At 38.6% G+C, this 13,504-nt stretch overlaps 1 protein-coding gene across 2 annotated transcripts in view; it reads right to left on the bottom strand.

Moving 5' to 3' along the window:
- Positions 1-82: 82 nt before the first annotated feature.
- The window catches only part of LOC108054168 (F-box/LRR-repeat protein 16), a 32,542-nt gene continuing 19,120 nt past the window's right edge, over positions 83-13,504 (bottom strand). The window contains exons 4-6 of one of the 2 annotated variants that reach the window (XR_011418466.1): positions 2,405-2,600; positions 1,054-1,467; positions 83-990 (exon numbers count right to left, since the gene is read on the bottom strand). Coding sequence is in view for 1 of the 2 variants with exons in the window: in XM_070214672.1 (XP_070070773.1) it covers positions 1,170-1,467; positions 2,405-2,600 (494 nt within the window). In the remaining variant the exon portion in view is untranslated. Of the gene's footprint in view, positions 1,468-2,404; positions 2,601-13,504 lie in introns of both variants that reach the window. The other variant, XM_070214672.1, reaches the window with a different exon arrangement.

The raw sequence follows: 13,504 nt of genomic DNA, 5'->3' as shown, positions 1-13,504 counted from the left end.
CAGCTATGTTTTGGATTTTATTTAATTAAATTAATTAATTATTGACCCCTTTGAGCTAAGATATAATAGAAACACCTTCGAATTCATTTTACCATTTATTTATTTTATCATGTACTTGTAGAGTTGTGTTCTTGGTTGTTTAAGACTGCAGTTTCCAATCTCCATTTGCTCAATGTTCACGATGAAACTCTCTCACATTGGATTTAAAAACAAAGCATTTACATTAGGTTTGAGTGAGGGCTTTACTTAATGAGGAGAGCAGCTCTATAACGTAAGCTAGATATATAGAGTATCTTTGACGGCCAGAAGTCGATTGTTCAAGATTCGCAATTGCAGTTTGCAACCTGACAACAATTTGCTAAAGTGTTAAGTATTGACTTCATGGCTAACGTGCACATTTCTGTCACCGATTCCTTGCTTAAAATACTTTCAGTAGCCGTTAGATAATTACAGATTAGTCATATGGTACAATCGAAGGTTTCACTGGTCAGGGGCTGCAAAAGTCTAAGATTTGTAAATTTCAATTGCAATTTCAATCTAAAGCTGCCGGCAACTTTTGCACGTTTTCACTATGCTCGTAAATATTTTCATTTTTTGTGGTTTTGCTTCTTTGAACTAATGTAAGTTAATTGCATATTTTGATTCACTTTGTATTTTGTAATTTGTAATTTCTATTTGTTGTTTGTTCGTCTTTTGGGCGCAATGTTTTGTTTTAATTTTTTGAGTTTGTTTCTTTCAGTAATTTACACGTAGACTGTATGTTTTAGTTACAGCGAGAGTAGTAAATAAAACGTTCGTTAAAAACTACAATAATATAAATAATGTATATTTATAAATATAAATATATTTATGTATATGTATATTAGACATATCGTATTGCATGTAAATAAATATCATCTTCGGGTCTTTTGTGGTACATCATCGTCTTAAACAGATCAACTTAACTAAGTTCCGTATCAAATCACAGCAGAAATCATAAAAAGTCTAAAACTATAAGGGATAGAGTACAGTGTTGACGGAAAGTTAAAGTCACATAGCACGCGAGGAACTTGCCGACTGGAGGTTAAGTGTACCAAATTAGCATACTCGAATGCTGAAACGAACCGAACCGAAAATCAGTGCTCCGTGAGCTCCAGGGATCCGCATCTGCATCTGCATCCACCCATCGATTATTCGATGATCAGGCAACGGGGCAGGTGCTCCTTCAGGTAGTCGAACAGTTCGTGCGACGCCCCCGGGCAGTTGGTCAGCTCCAGCTCCTGCAGATGCCTCAGCTGGATCAGGCTGGACAAGCCCGAGGAGGTGAGCAGGGGACATCCGGCCAGGGACAGCACCTGGAGGTTCCGCATCGAGCACAGGTGCTGCAGCCCAAAGTCACGCACCTGGGAGCACCAGCGCAGGAAGAGGGCGGTCAGCGACAGCATCGTGGAGATATATCCCACGCCAATGTCCGTTATGTGCACGCATCTGAAAGGTACAGAAAAGGGGCACCTATTATAAGGATTCAAGATCAGTTCGATATAGATTAGATATTCATATTATTATCATGCCTAACACAAAGTCTTGTGGTGTCTAGTCAGGCATCCATTGATTGAAAGAGTTATCCTAGATGGAAATATCCATTGCGAAGTTTAATTCAAATCGCAAGTTATGAAACTTTAAACTGCGATATACTGATTGGATTGTACAACTCCAACAAATTTTAATACCAGGGAGACGCGAATGCTCAAAAAAATTGCCTTCTGAAGGCTCTGAGACCCAAAGTCTTAGGAAATTTTATTTATGGTCGTCTAGAGATTGCAGCGGTAAAACCATAAAATATTATTTTCTGTCCAATATTAATAAATTTAATTTCTTAGCCAATAGCTGACAGTGGGTATCTATAACTAAAAAAAAACTCTAAATGTTTATGTGACATTGGGCACGGATGTGGAAAGGATATATCCATATGTGTGCGAGAAATGGAATGGAACCCATTTTTGCAAAAAGAGTTTTGTTGTGACTTAACTGGCTGAGACTGGGCACAATCAGATTGCAAGGAGAGTAGCAAGAATGTGTATAAAACTTTGCACTGAAAAACCCTTTTATATAATAAAAAAAGAAAATATAAAAACTTTACCCTAACTTAACATTACTGGTAAAAACATATAATGTTACATTTATATCTGCTGTAAAAACAGCGGCCCTTCGAATGATATACCTGTTCGTATATTAAGTTAAAAAATTCTTTTAAGTGCAACTTGCTGCAGTTTCCGACGACTAATGGTTGCCGCCGGAGATGAGGTTCAGCTACTCGGCGACGGAAATTGAATTTTACTCATGAATAATTACGGAATCGGTAGGGCCAGCTGGCAAGTGCAGTGGGAGGAGCACCCGACCTTGTTCCCCCGGCAATCGTACTCACCTATCCAGTGTCAGCTCCTCCAGCTGGTTCAGATCACAGGCGATATACTCGAGCGAGGCGTCCGTAATGCGGGGACACCAGGACAGGTCCAGGGCGCGCAGTTTCTGCAGGTTCTCGGCAATCAGCTCCACTCCATCGTCCGTCAGTTTGCTGCAGCCGGAGAGGCTCAGGACCGTGAGATGCGGCAGGGAGTGAACTGCAATCGGAAGGAGAGGAAGGCAGAGTTTGGCATTAGTTTTGGGTATCAGCTGGGACTTAGAAGCATTCGCCTCACGTAGCCGGCTGCAGATGCTCCATTTCGCAGGGAGCACGTCCCGGGAAATAAGTCCTCCATCCGCAGTCGGAACATAAGTATGTTTGCGCCGCTAATGTTCCCCATTGGTGCCTCGAGTTGGCCCCGTTTAAATCTCAATTTAAGGGTACAAGTTTTCGCCTAAGTTTCAGTTTTTCAACCCATAAAGTACAGAATAAAATTCTGGGTCAACTTCAGTTAATAAATTGTAGGTTTCTAGAACCTTGCAAAAAAAATATATATAAACATTAGAAAATTATTAATATTAGAATTCTTGTATCCTTTTATGTATTAAAGATTAAGAATAAAATGTTATAATAATTATAACCAATTAATCTATATTTTTAACTGTCGAAAGATAAAACGTGATGAACAGAATCCTATTGACATAAATACCCAAATTTCTGAAATAAAAATTGCTGTCGACATAAAATATTTCTAAACATTGAGCCAAATGTGAGCTTGAAAGACATACAATCCAAGTAATTAGGATTTGTGGTTACTTATAAGAACCCATTTGCATAAAACTGACTTGCTCCACATTTTTTTTGCTAAGCTCTATTCAGTCTTGAGATAGACTAATGTGTTATGTATCTAATTACAACGGCTGGCTATTTAAAGCACACAGTCTCAGCGCTGTTCTACTTAAACTGAAACTGAGGCAGTTTCTCAGCTCGTTCCATTTATGTCGACTTCAGTTTGCCCTGTTCCACATTTTGCTGTATCATTTTGTGGCATGTTTGTCCTGCTTTTCCTTTGCTCAACTCTCCTTGCGAATCACGGATTATTTGTCCTTTCTGTGGATAAAGACAGTAACCCTGCTTTGTTGGCTTAGCTTTTGAGTTTGGAGCGCGTGGGGATTATTTGGGGACAATTGAGGAAGAATAAATGGAGAGGTTTTCTTTAAATTTAAAGAACAATCTACTGCTACCTTCATAAATGTTCTATTCTTACAGTAATAATGTATATAAACTAGTAAACCAACTAACAGAAAACCAATTGCTTACATTCATGTTCCTGATTGATAACCGATTGTCGGACAAACCGCAAACAAATAAATCAAATTGTTTGAGTAGACATCATCAATCAAAATATTTTCCCAGAAAGTCAAAGAGTTGACTGCGACTGCCGATTATAGATAACCGATGAGGGATAACGGACAACTTATAATGGGTAACGTTAGTACACGAAGTGCAATTACCGCTCGAAAGCCGCTTAGACTTTGCTAATGGGAATTAGGCATATTCCCTTGGCCAGAAGTGAGAGGTGGATGTGTTTGGAGCCCAAGAAGAGGCCACGTGCGGCGGCTGCGTAAACAAAGATAAAGCGCCCAAAGAAAACAAACTCCAAGGCAATATAATGCGTGTGTATGTTTGCGGGAAACTCCCATCCCATCCCTATCTCCATCCCCATTCCCCAAACACTTCATCCCTTTCCCAGAGTTGAAAGAAGTCGAAAAATGCAGGGTCCGGTCGACTAAGCCGCTTTGTATTCACTTAGAGTCACTCCATATTCACCTCAGATTCACTCAGCAAAAAATATTTATATTAATACTAATTTCTCTACATTAAGATACATAATATTAATTGTAAGATTAAATTAAAAAACTTTTAAATCCTTCCGATCAAACCATACAGCTATTTCGTAAGTAAATTATTTTTGTAGAAATATGGAACTTTTTTCGCGCAGTGCACTCACATATGCATGCCAGTGTAGGTGGGTGTGTGGCCCACTTTGTAACCGCCAGATACTCAGAAACTTAGATACTTGCTAGGAGCAGTGGAGCGCTCCTCTTGTTTGGCTTCTGACCAAAAAACCACAAGGCATACGAAAAGCGATTTGAATTACAAAAAATGCGCCAACAAGCGAATCCACACGAAGATAACCGCGATACTAGCTTCTGAACCAAAGGGAAAACTAACGCAAACAGCCAAATGGAAGGGGGCCTATGAAAAATTAACACAACCAGCCCACTGTGCTTAGCTTTTCTATTGACTAACTAGGCTGAAACGAAGCTTTTATGCAGTTTATTTAAAAGGAATGTTTTTAAGGGAGTTTTTGGGGAGTTTACAAAAGAACTGAGAACATAAAGATTTTTAAATGCTTTAGGAAAAAGATGAATTTAATTTGTACAGAAATTAATAAATATTTAAATTCGCTTATATTTAAAACGAATTTATTATTAATGTTTAAGTTGTATCGTGTTTACAACCATAGTTTGGCCAGTTTACTTTTTGTTTGCTTAAAATTTGCTTAAATACTTTGAATAAACTTTAGATAAATTAACTTTATTGCCATAGGGATTCTGTAGAATGTTCAGTTAAAAAAAAATGTTCCTTCAAATCCCCAAACCAATTGAAATGTGCTGATAGGATATCGGATTTGAAATCCGTTTTCTTCTTCCATTTAAGAAATTGCAACATTCGTGGAATTCCCCTTTCATCTGGGTCTTTATTGGCGAAGGAATTGCAAATCCATGGCTAATGCATATTCAGTCGTAATTGAGGGGGCTGAGAGCTGGTGGGTGGGCATTCGCCGAGAAGCCACAGCAGTGACAATAACCGTAACGCTGACGACCGACTTGGCCAAGTTGCCAGGCAACGCAGCTCCTCAAGGAGCTAACTGTAATTGTATCTATCGAGCGGTGGATGCAGTACAATCCACAATGGCAGCGGCGACGCCCCAAAAGCTAAAAACCGCAAAAACATCCAACGACAAAGGCGCCTCTGTGCACACAAACATCTAGTGCAGACAGTACAGCTTCAGTAAGGCGAACCAAAGTATTTTTATAATTTGAACTATCAAATTAAATTTATGAAACTAGTGTTTGTTAGAGTATAACTTAATATGCTACTATACTGATCCCAAAAAGGATTTTAAATATATTTACTATTCTCCGGTTTATAAATATTTCTAATTATAAATATAGTTATAGGGAAAACTTCCCAAAAGTGTCCAAAATATATATTTACTAAAAAGAAATTTCCGTTTTTTAGAGACCTCACTGTTCCCTGTGTATTTATATGAAGCACAGACGTAGATACAGTTACGATGCACTAAGTCGTGATGGAAACTGTGATTAAGAGCCGCCGGCGACTGAGGCGACACAGACCACAATGCGATAGGGATAGTAGGGGCTGCGGGGCGGGGTGATCGATAATGATCGCAGCCAGAGTGACATCGATTGAATTACACTCGGAGCGAATTCAGAGCATGGGCATTAGAGGCGTTAGAAGCCCCTCAGATCGACTGAATCGCATCTCCCGCCCGAGGAGTCGGCGCTTATTTATCGCGCCTGCAATCACCGCTGAAATTCATTTCGTTATCAGCGCTCCATCGACGCGCATCCCATCTCGTGATTCTCGATTCGAGTCCCGATCCGAAATTCCGATTCGGTATCTCCTCAAATGGAAAACATGTTATACCAAGAGTTCCGAATCCGAATCCTGTGTTGCAGTTTCGTTTTGTGACCGACACTAACGGGTAATTGTTCGGCCCCCAAAAGCCGCCCCGCAGGATTACTCGTTTTTGCGATCACAAATCCTGAAATTGCAGCAAAGAGCAGCAAAATCATGGAACCAGTGAACATACTACATATAGTTTATTGTGCGCGGAAAAGAGAACAATATTTGTAATTTACTTTAAAATAACCCAAAAGACTGTTGCATAAAAGTTTAAATATAATTAAACTGAATAAGAATGGTGTCCATTAAAAGTGAATATAAAAAGAGTTTTGTAAGGGTTTGTAAATTGATTGAATATGTTTAAAAGCGTCATCTCTTTATATATTTAGTAAATCTCATTACACAAAGTGTATTTTCAACACAACAGCCTTCATTTCAGACTGTCTGTGTGCTATTTGCACATTGCATTTTATTGATAAGGAAATTGAATGCCAGGCTGGTGAATATAATTTAATCTTGAATTGGTTACCCTGACGAGTTCAAGAGAGAGTTGTACATTATGTAATAGGTCGATAGAAATTGATTATAAGGCATTTGCGTTTCTTTGATTACCTTTTTCTTAAACTATATATTTTAATTTTAGTGGTGTATATTTAACTAGGTAACTGGATTTCCCAGATCCATCTCATTATTGACTTTCCCATTATTCCGGGCTGTGCAGTTGGTAGGGAAGAACAAATTACTAGCCGCCAAAGTTGGAAATGATTAATTCGTTCTAAGAATAAATTGGGTTCATTTTCTGGGAATTTCCGGCGGTCTAGGAGTCTGGAGAGGTGACGCGGTAGAGAAAAGTCCACCTGACTGCTTGATATGGAAATGGGAATTCGCGCTTGACAAGGCAGCGCATCAAAAAATAGTGTCCCAAATCGTGGCTTTATATTCCCCCAGCACACGCACTCGTTGAGACAGAGACAAGTGTCAATAGAAGGACATAAGCAGGGAAAGGGAAGAGAAAGGGAACACAAACATGTCAGGCAAACAACTTGTAACTTGTGTATCCACGAGATACATTTACATTTCCCATAACAACTAGCGACGTTTATGCGAGGCTCGTTTGGCATTCAGCCTCAGTTTCTGTTTTCCCCCAGTTGAAAGCTTCACTTTTCCCATTTTCCACACAAAAAGAATATTTGGAATGTCGGCTAGAATTTGATTTCCTCATTAACAAAAAGTTTCCGGTACCATAAGGTTTCGAACGAACAAAAGCCAAAATCGTATATTTTTATACTTTTCTGTGAACTTTTTTGTTGGTTTCCTGCCAGTTTCTGTTTGCAGGACTGGGACAACTCACAATTCCATGTTTATTGGCAGCTCATGGCTCTTGTCATGGCTTTCATTCGCCTCCTTTGGCGTGGTAACGATTTTTATTGATTTTTCGGGTTATTTCACACAAACATGTGGGAAGTTATGCTCACATAACGGTTAGCATTTGTTTATGACATTCATTTGACGATTGCTGATTTTTCAAATTGCCTCGTTTAGCGTCAAAGTGGGGAAATTGCATTTGCTCAAAGTTTTCCCATTCAGCCAATACATAATTGAGTTACGCTGCGTATGAGTGATGCGAATATTGCGCATACGTAACTCTTAACTACATCTGAAGGGATTTTATTATTCAGCTTATTTTGCCTATAATTAAAAACGTTAAATAACTGAAGAAATTTCGAAAAAAAGTAATAAAATACATAAATTCAAAATTTAAAACTGGAGGTGTGAAGCAATTACTTTTAATCACTTTAGGCCGATGCCAGTCAAACTCGAATCAATAATTTAAGCCGCTTTTCCGACTCTCGTCAAGAAAATTGAAACTCATTCAAGCCAACTCCAACAAAGCTGCTTAAAGTTTGAGTTCAGTTGGCTGCCAGTGGACGTAGATGGCAGTCATTATGCCAATTACTCAGAAGCGGAGCAAGACGAAGACGACGGGGTGCGGGGGAAAATGCCATGAAATTTCACTGTGGCAACGAAACTTTTACGAGTATATTAAATAAGGCAGCAGTAGCAGTGGGATGAAAGCATTTCAGCTTAATCGGCTGCTGCTGAATCGAAAAGTCGCATTTCAGTGAAGAATTCGCTGGAAATTTAATATTTAAAATGGTTTCTTGACAAATGAAATGCCATCAAAGGGACTGCAGCCGCAGAAAGTTAACAATAAATACTTCATTGTTTGAATACCTTGCTTTGAATCTGATTTCCACGTCAATAAACACTTTGTAACATTTTCAATTGTTTATTCAAAATTATTTCAGGCATAAATAAGAGGTCTTGTTTTAGGATTCCTGGAAGACTTTCATTCAGCTATAGAGCTAAAGGAAGATTAATGAAAAATTCCTGGAAGGTTTCTCTGCTAACACAAAAATTCCTTTGTAGTTTTTAGTATTACACATTTAAAGTTAGCAGAAAAATAATTTTAACATCTTCCTGAATAAATGCTTACATCATAGTTTAATTTTTAAACTTACAATCTCAAAGCGCTGAAAGGAAATTACTTTAATTAACTTGTGGAATGCTTTAACTCTCAGAATGAAAGTTTCTAGTCAGTTTGAGTTTATGCTAACTCAGGATTTTGCAAAGCTGCAGTGATAAAATAAATCTTACCCAATTTCCCGGGGTTCAGGGAACTGAGGCTTAACCGCTTTAGGGTTTAAGTGGCCTGTCAATTACCGGCAAACTTTGAGGCCAAACAATGAATGCGTAAATGAGCAGGGAAAGGTCGCCGTGGGGTCAGGGGTCGCGAGTTGCGAGTCGGGGGTCGGAGATCCTCTCGCATAGGCAAATAATGTTCGAAACGTGCAGGCCTCAGTAGGCTTCCCCTTTCTCATCACGGTTGCCCTGGAAAGCGGGAAGGAAGTGGGCGGAAAGTGGGCGTAAAGTGGGAGGAGTGGGCGACATGAACTACCGCGGATTGCGATGAGGTTGCGCAATGGCAGATTAGCTCTGCTTTGAGGTCGGGTTATTGGAGGAGTCAAGGAGCAATTTAGGAGGCCAAGAAAATTACGGCAACAGCTCTTAGAAAAACCAAAAGAGGATTTTCTAAAACTGAATTAAAAGTTAAATATAGAATTTAATGCTCTTATGAAATATATTACTTTTGATAACATAAAAGAATATTTCATCTAAAATTCAAAGCTAACATATGCAACCTTGATCATTTTGAATGATAAATTCTTGTATGTATTCTTCTGTTTATTCTGTCTTGTTATAACCATAAATTTTGCACTAATTTATGCAAATGATACGATACAAATTTGCCAAAGAGCAAACGAAAAAAAAAAAAAACATTGAAAGCGTGCCACAGCGAAATCGACGAAAATAAGATTTAGCTACAATTACGATACTTTTGGCAGTCTGACAGAATTCGCCGACGAACAATTTCAATCAGAAATAATTTCGTATCTGTGTTTTCGACAGGGTTTGCCTGTCAAACCGGTAATTGAGATTACTATGTTTGAGAAAATATTTATTTATTCGAAATTGTATTGTGCTTTCATTGAGTAGAGAGCAATTAGTAAAAGAGCTCTTTATCTTTCATAATATACTATTCAGTTTTTAAGGCGATTATAATAATGTAAGTCATTTAGTATGCGAGGAAGGATTCAATATAATTAGTTGGTCTTAAAAGCTTTTAAATTTATTTAAATAATTAAATAGTTAATTTCTTAAAACTCAATTGACCCACAGAGTCTTATTTGAAACTTCCCATTGGGGCTGCTTTATTAAAAATGCATTGAAAACGCTCAGCAGGATTGTCGGCTAATGGTCCCCGTGTGCTGGATCCTTCTATACATACACACACCTCCGCTCTGTCTGTGCGCGTAGTTTTCCTGCGTTTTCCCTCATTTTCCTGCATTTTCCACGCACCTCACATGTCGTGTGTGCGAATTTGATTGGCAGTTGGCCAGAGCCTCTTGCCTGGAGTCCTCCCGTGTGACTTGGTTCACATCTTTTCCTGGAATTTTCAACAGTAAAAACAGAAAAGGAAAATTGTTAACCCAGTTTCGTGGCCTGTTGTCTGTTCGTCCACTTTTCCACTCTGCTTCTTGAGCATTTCCAGTGAAAACTTTAATGACGTCAATTACTCCTCCCCAGTCAAAGTTAAATTGCTCCAGTTTGACTTAAGGATTGCTTTTTAATTGCTGAGAATTGGTGCAGCGGTTGTATTTTGCTTTGTTTTCCTTTTTTTTTATTCGTAAGCTAATGCTAGGTTTTTTTTTGCCAAGAAACTTTTGCTAACATATAGGTTCATATAAAATGCAATTGTTTGGGACATTTTAATCCTCTTAAATGAATAATGTAGAAAATATATTTAAAGTGTTCAATTAAATTAAAAATATTCCAGGATAATTTTATAGTAAACCTTTTTGTAGAATACTTTCCAAGTGTGATCTTGTAAGTGGGTTAGAATACGTCACAACTTTTATCCACCAAAAGTAGAATGGCCTGCCTATGCCAAAATTAGCAAGAAGCTTGACTCGTCCCCGTTTGACTTTTGTGTATAATCTCACTTGACACTTTCCTCGCAGTCCGGTGAAAGTGACACAAAGTCCCAACAGCTGCCACTTTCTCCGGCAGGCAGTGGGGTAATCCTGCCCTCCACATGGCCGCCTGCAACTATATATAATGGCCAGTATAAATAGGGACTTGGTGGTCTGTTTAGGGCCCGGCTGTCGGCAAACTGACAGCATCATCAACATGAAAATCAGCAGCTTGGTGATGTGATGTGCGTTCCAGGGATAGTTTTGTGTGGGCTCTAATGCATTGGCAGCTGGTAATTTTTCCTCTTCCTCTGATTTTCCGGCGTGCGTCATTGCGTGCAACTATTTCCGCCGTAATTCCGAGTGCGTGTGCCTGTCTCAGCTGCCATCAAATGCAATTAAAATAGAATTTCCACCGCCCACACACATTCTGTGGGCTTTTGCCTTTGCCTTTTCGCAACCCTTTTTGCGATGAAACTTTCTGCATGTGGCAGCCTCTCAAATCGCATTACATAAGCCAGCAATTATGTTCCTTGTAGCCTGGCCCTCAACTTTGAACTTGCATGTTTGCATTCAAGTTGACGTTATGTGCGTATGTACTATGTATTCTGTGAGGAGGGGGAAATTGTGGAACATCTAAGGGGGAGGTGGAGTGCAAAACCCATTTGTCCTTGCCCTCTATCTGCTATCTGACATTTTGTGCTTTAAAAAGCAATCTATGTGCATTTTATATATTTCATTTCATTTAGGCCTGCCTTTGGCAGTTTATTGGTTATTTATTTGCCCAACAAGTGCCATTTAATTGGAAATGCATATTACAAACTACAATGACATTGACCACTTAATAACACTTTATTTGTACATCTCTTTTACAAAAAATTATCATGGTTGAACGAGCATGTTAGAGATGGCACTAAAAGTTTATTTAACTTAAATGTTTTCAAAATATTAGAAAATTTTAAAGTTCTAGAGTAATAATTTTAATTTGTTGGTTAGATTTTGCTTAGTTAAAAATTACAAAATATTCTTTACTTTGAAAAAATATAAATCTATTAGAATACTTAAAAAAATAATTAATTTGCTCTTAAAAAATCTGCAAATAATTAACCTTTAATTAGCTGGGAGTGCAATTTCCACGTCGCTGCATTCACTGCACTTCAGGTACTTTTTAGATCACGCAAGTTTGTGAGAATTACGTTAAGTTCATGGTCACTGCCAGCTGACAATTGATTGACAATTTGGCCAAATACCCAGTGCAGGAGGGACAGTGCGTGCCGGGGGGACGAAACGATGCCATCGCCCCCCAAAGAGCTTTTATAAAAATAAAGTTAATTAAAAATTGCTCAGCGAGAGTGAGCGCAAAAAAACCAACAAAGACAACGACAACACACCGGCACAGGAGCAACGTCGAGCGCCTTGAAAATGCAAATGTAATTAAATAAACACGACGCCCAACGGGCGCACATCATCTAGGGGGCAAGGGACCAACCGCGACTAGGAGTAAATGGACGAGGGGTGGCCGGGGGATACGGAATTCCAACGCCCCTGGCCCCAACCCAGAAAACCGGGGAGGTTTATCAATTTTTTGGGTCCGGGGCGGACAGCTGGCGATGCTGCTGCCTGAATAAGATGAATTCGATGCCTCGGCGAGCAGGAATTTTGTCTCTGCCAAAAGCAAAGAGGGTAAGAAAATACAGCAAAAGTAAGTAAAGTAATAGCCCCAACCGTATATACTTATAAGTATTGTAAACAAGTTTTTTTTTCTATGGCAACTGAGTCATTATTGGGGTGGTCCTTAAGTGTAAACTGTAAACTGCAAAACTAAAATAAAAATCGTCTTTTGGTAAACTTATCATAAATAAATAATTATTATATACCACATATTTTTCAAAATGAAAAATCGATTTAAGAGGAATATTTAAACTAGTTCAGCAAGCCAATACATTACAAATGCATACAAGTATATATATATTTTTTTGTGGCTGATTGATGGTCGGGATGCAGACTGCATTTTCTTCGTGAGCATTCAAACAAACAGATTGGCTGGCAATTCTCTCTAAATTTGGGGAGGGTTAAAAGGAATCAGCGGGTGGATGGATGATGCCTCGGGTGTAGTGCAGTTTGCGGTTAAATTGATGGACATGTCGCTTTCGCGTCGACAAGTGCAATTGTTCAGGCGCGAAACGAACCGCAACCACTTCATTAGCAGTATCACCCAACATCCCAACGCTCAGTGTGTTTGGCAATCAAGAAGCTTGTTTTCTATGGGCGTCTTGAGGGGGCTTTAAAGGGGTTCAGAAATATGTTTATACTACAATTGCGAAAAAATCAAATGCTACATTTACGACCAATCTATTTAAATGCAATTTTAGAAAATAATAAAAAAGGTCTATTGACTTTTAAAAATTTTAAATTGAAAAGCCTTTGTGATTAATAAATTTTCTATAATTCCAATTTATTTTCACAGAGAACTTTAGTTTTAAATCAACGAAAAAAAACCTTTCGGATATTAGTTCAAATATTAAATTTGTTTAAATAATTATTAAAATTATCACCCATCCTGATAGACTTTTATTTCACACAGACATAGATTGGTTACGCCCCTGATTTATTCATCAGCTGTGGTCACTTTTCACATAGAGTGAAAAGCTTCCTATAGTGGAATCTGATTTGTCGCCCGACGAGGATTTTAGTTGCCTCAATTCATTATTTCTTCGCTCGGGCTCTGCTAAATGAAAGGCGGCATTTCTGATGACACTGTTAATTAATGGGAGATTAACTTGTTCATTGTTTCGCTTACGTTTCGCCACTCGCAATTCGCATTCGCGATGTTCGCTCGTTCACGTGCGAACTAATAAATCACGCATAC

The sequence above is a fragment of the Drosophila takahashii genome, chromosome 3L (genome assembly GCF_030179915.1).
Source record: "Drosophila takahashii strain IR98-3 E-12201 chromosome 3L, DtakHiC1v2, whole genome shotgun sequence".
In the NCBI taxonomy this organism is placed as follows: Eukaryota; Metazoa; Arthropoda; class Insecta; order Diptera; family Drosophilidae; genus Drosophila; species Drosophila takahashii.
Note: the sequence above shows the minus strand (reverse complement) of the source record. Positions and strands in the feature narration are given on the sequence as shown.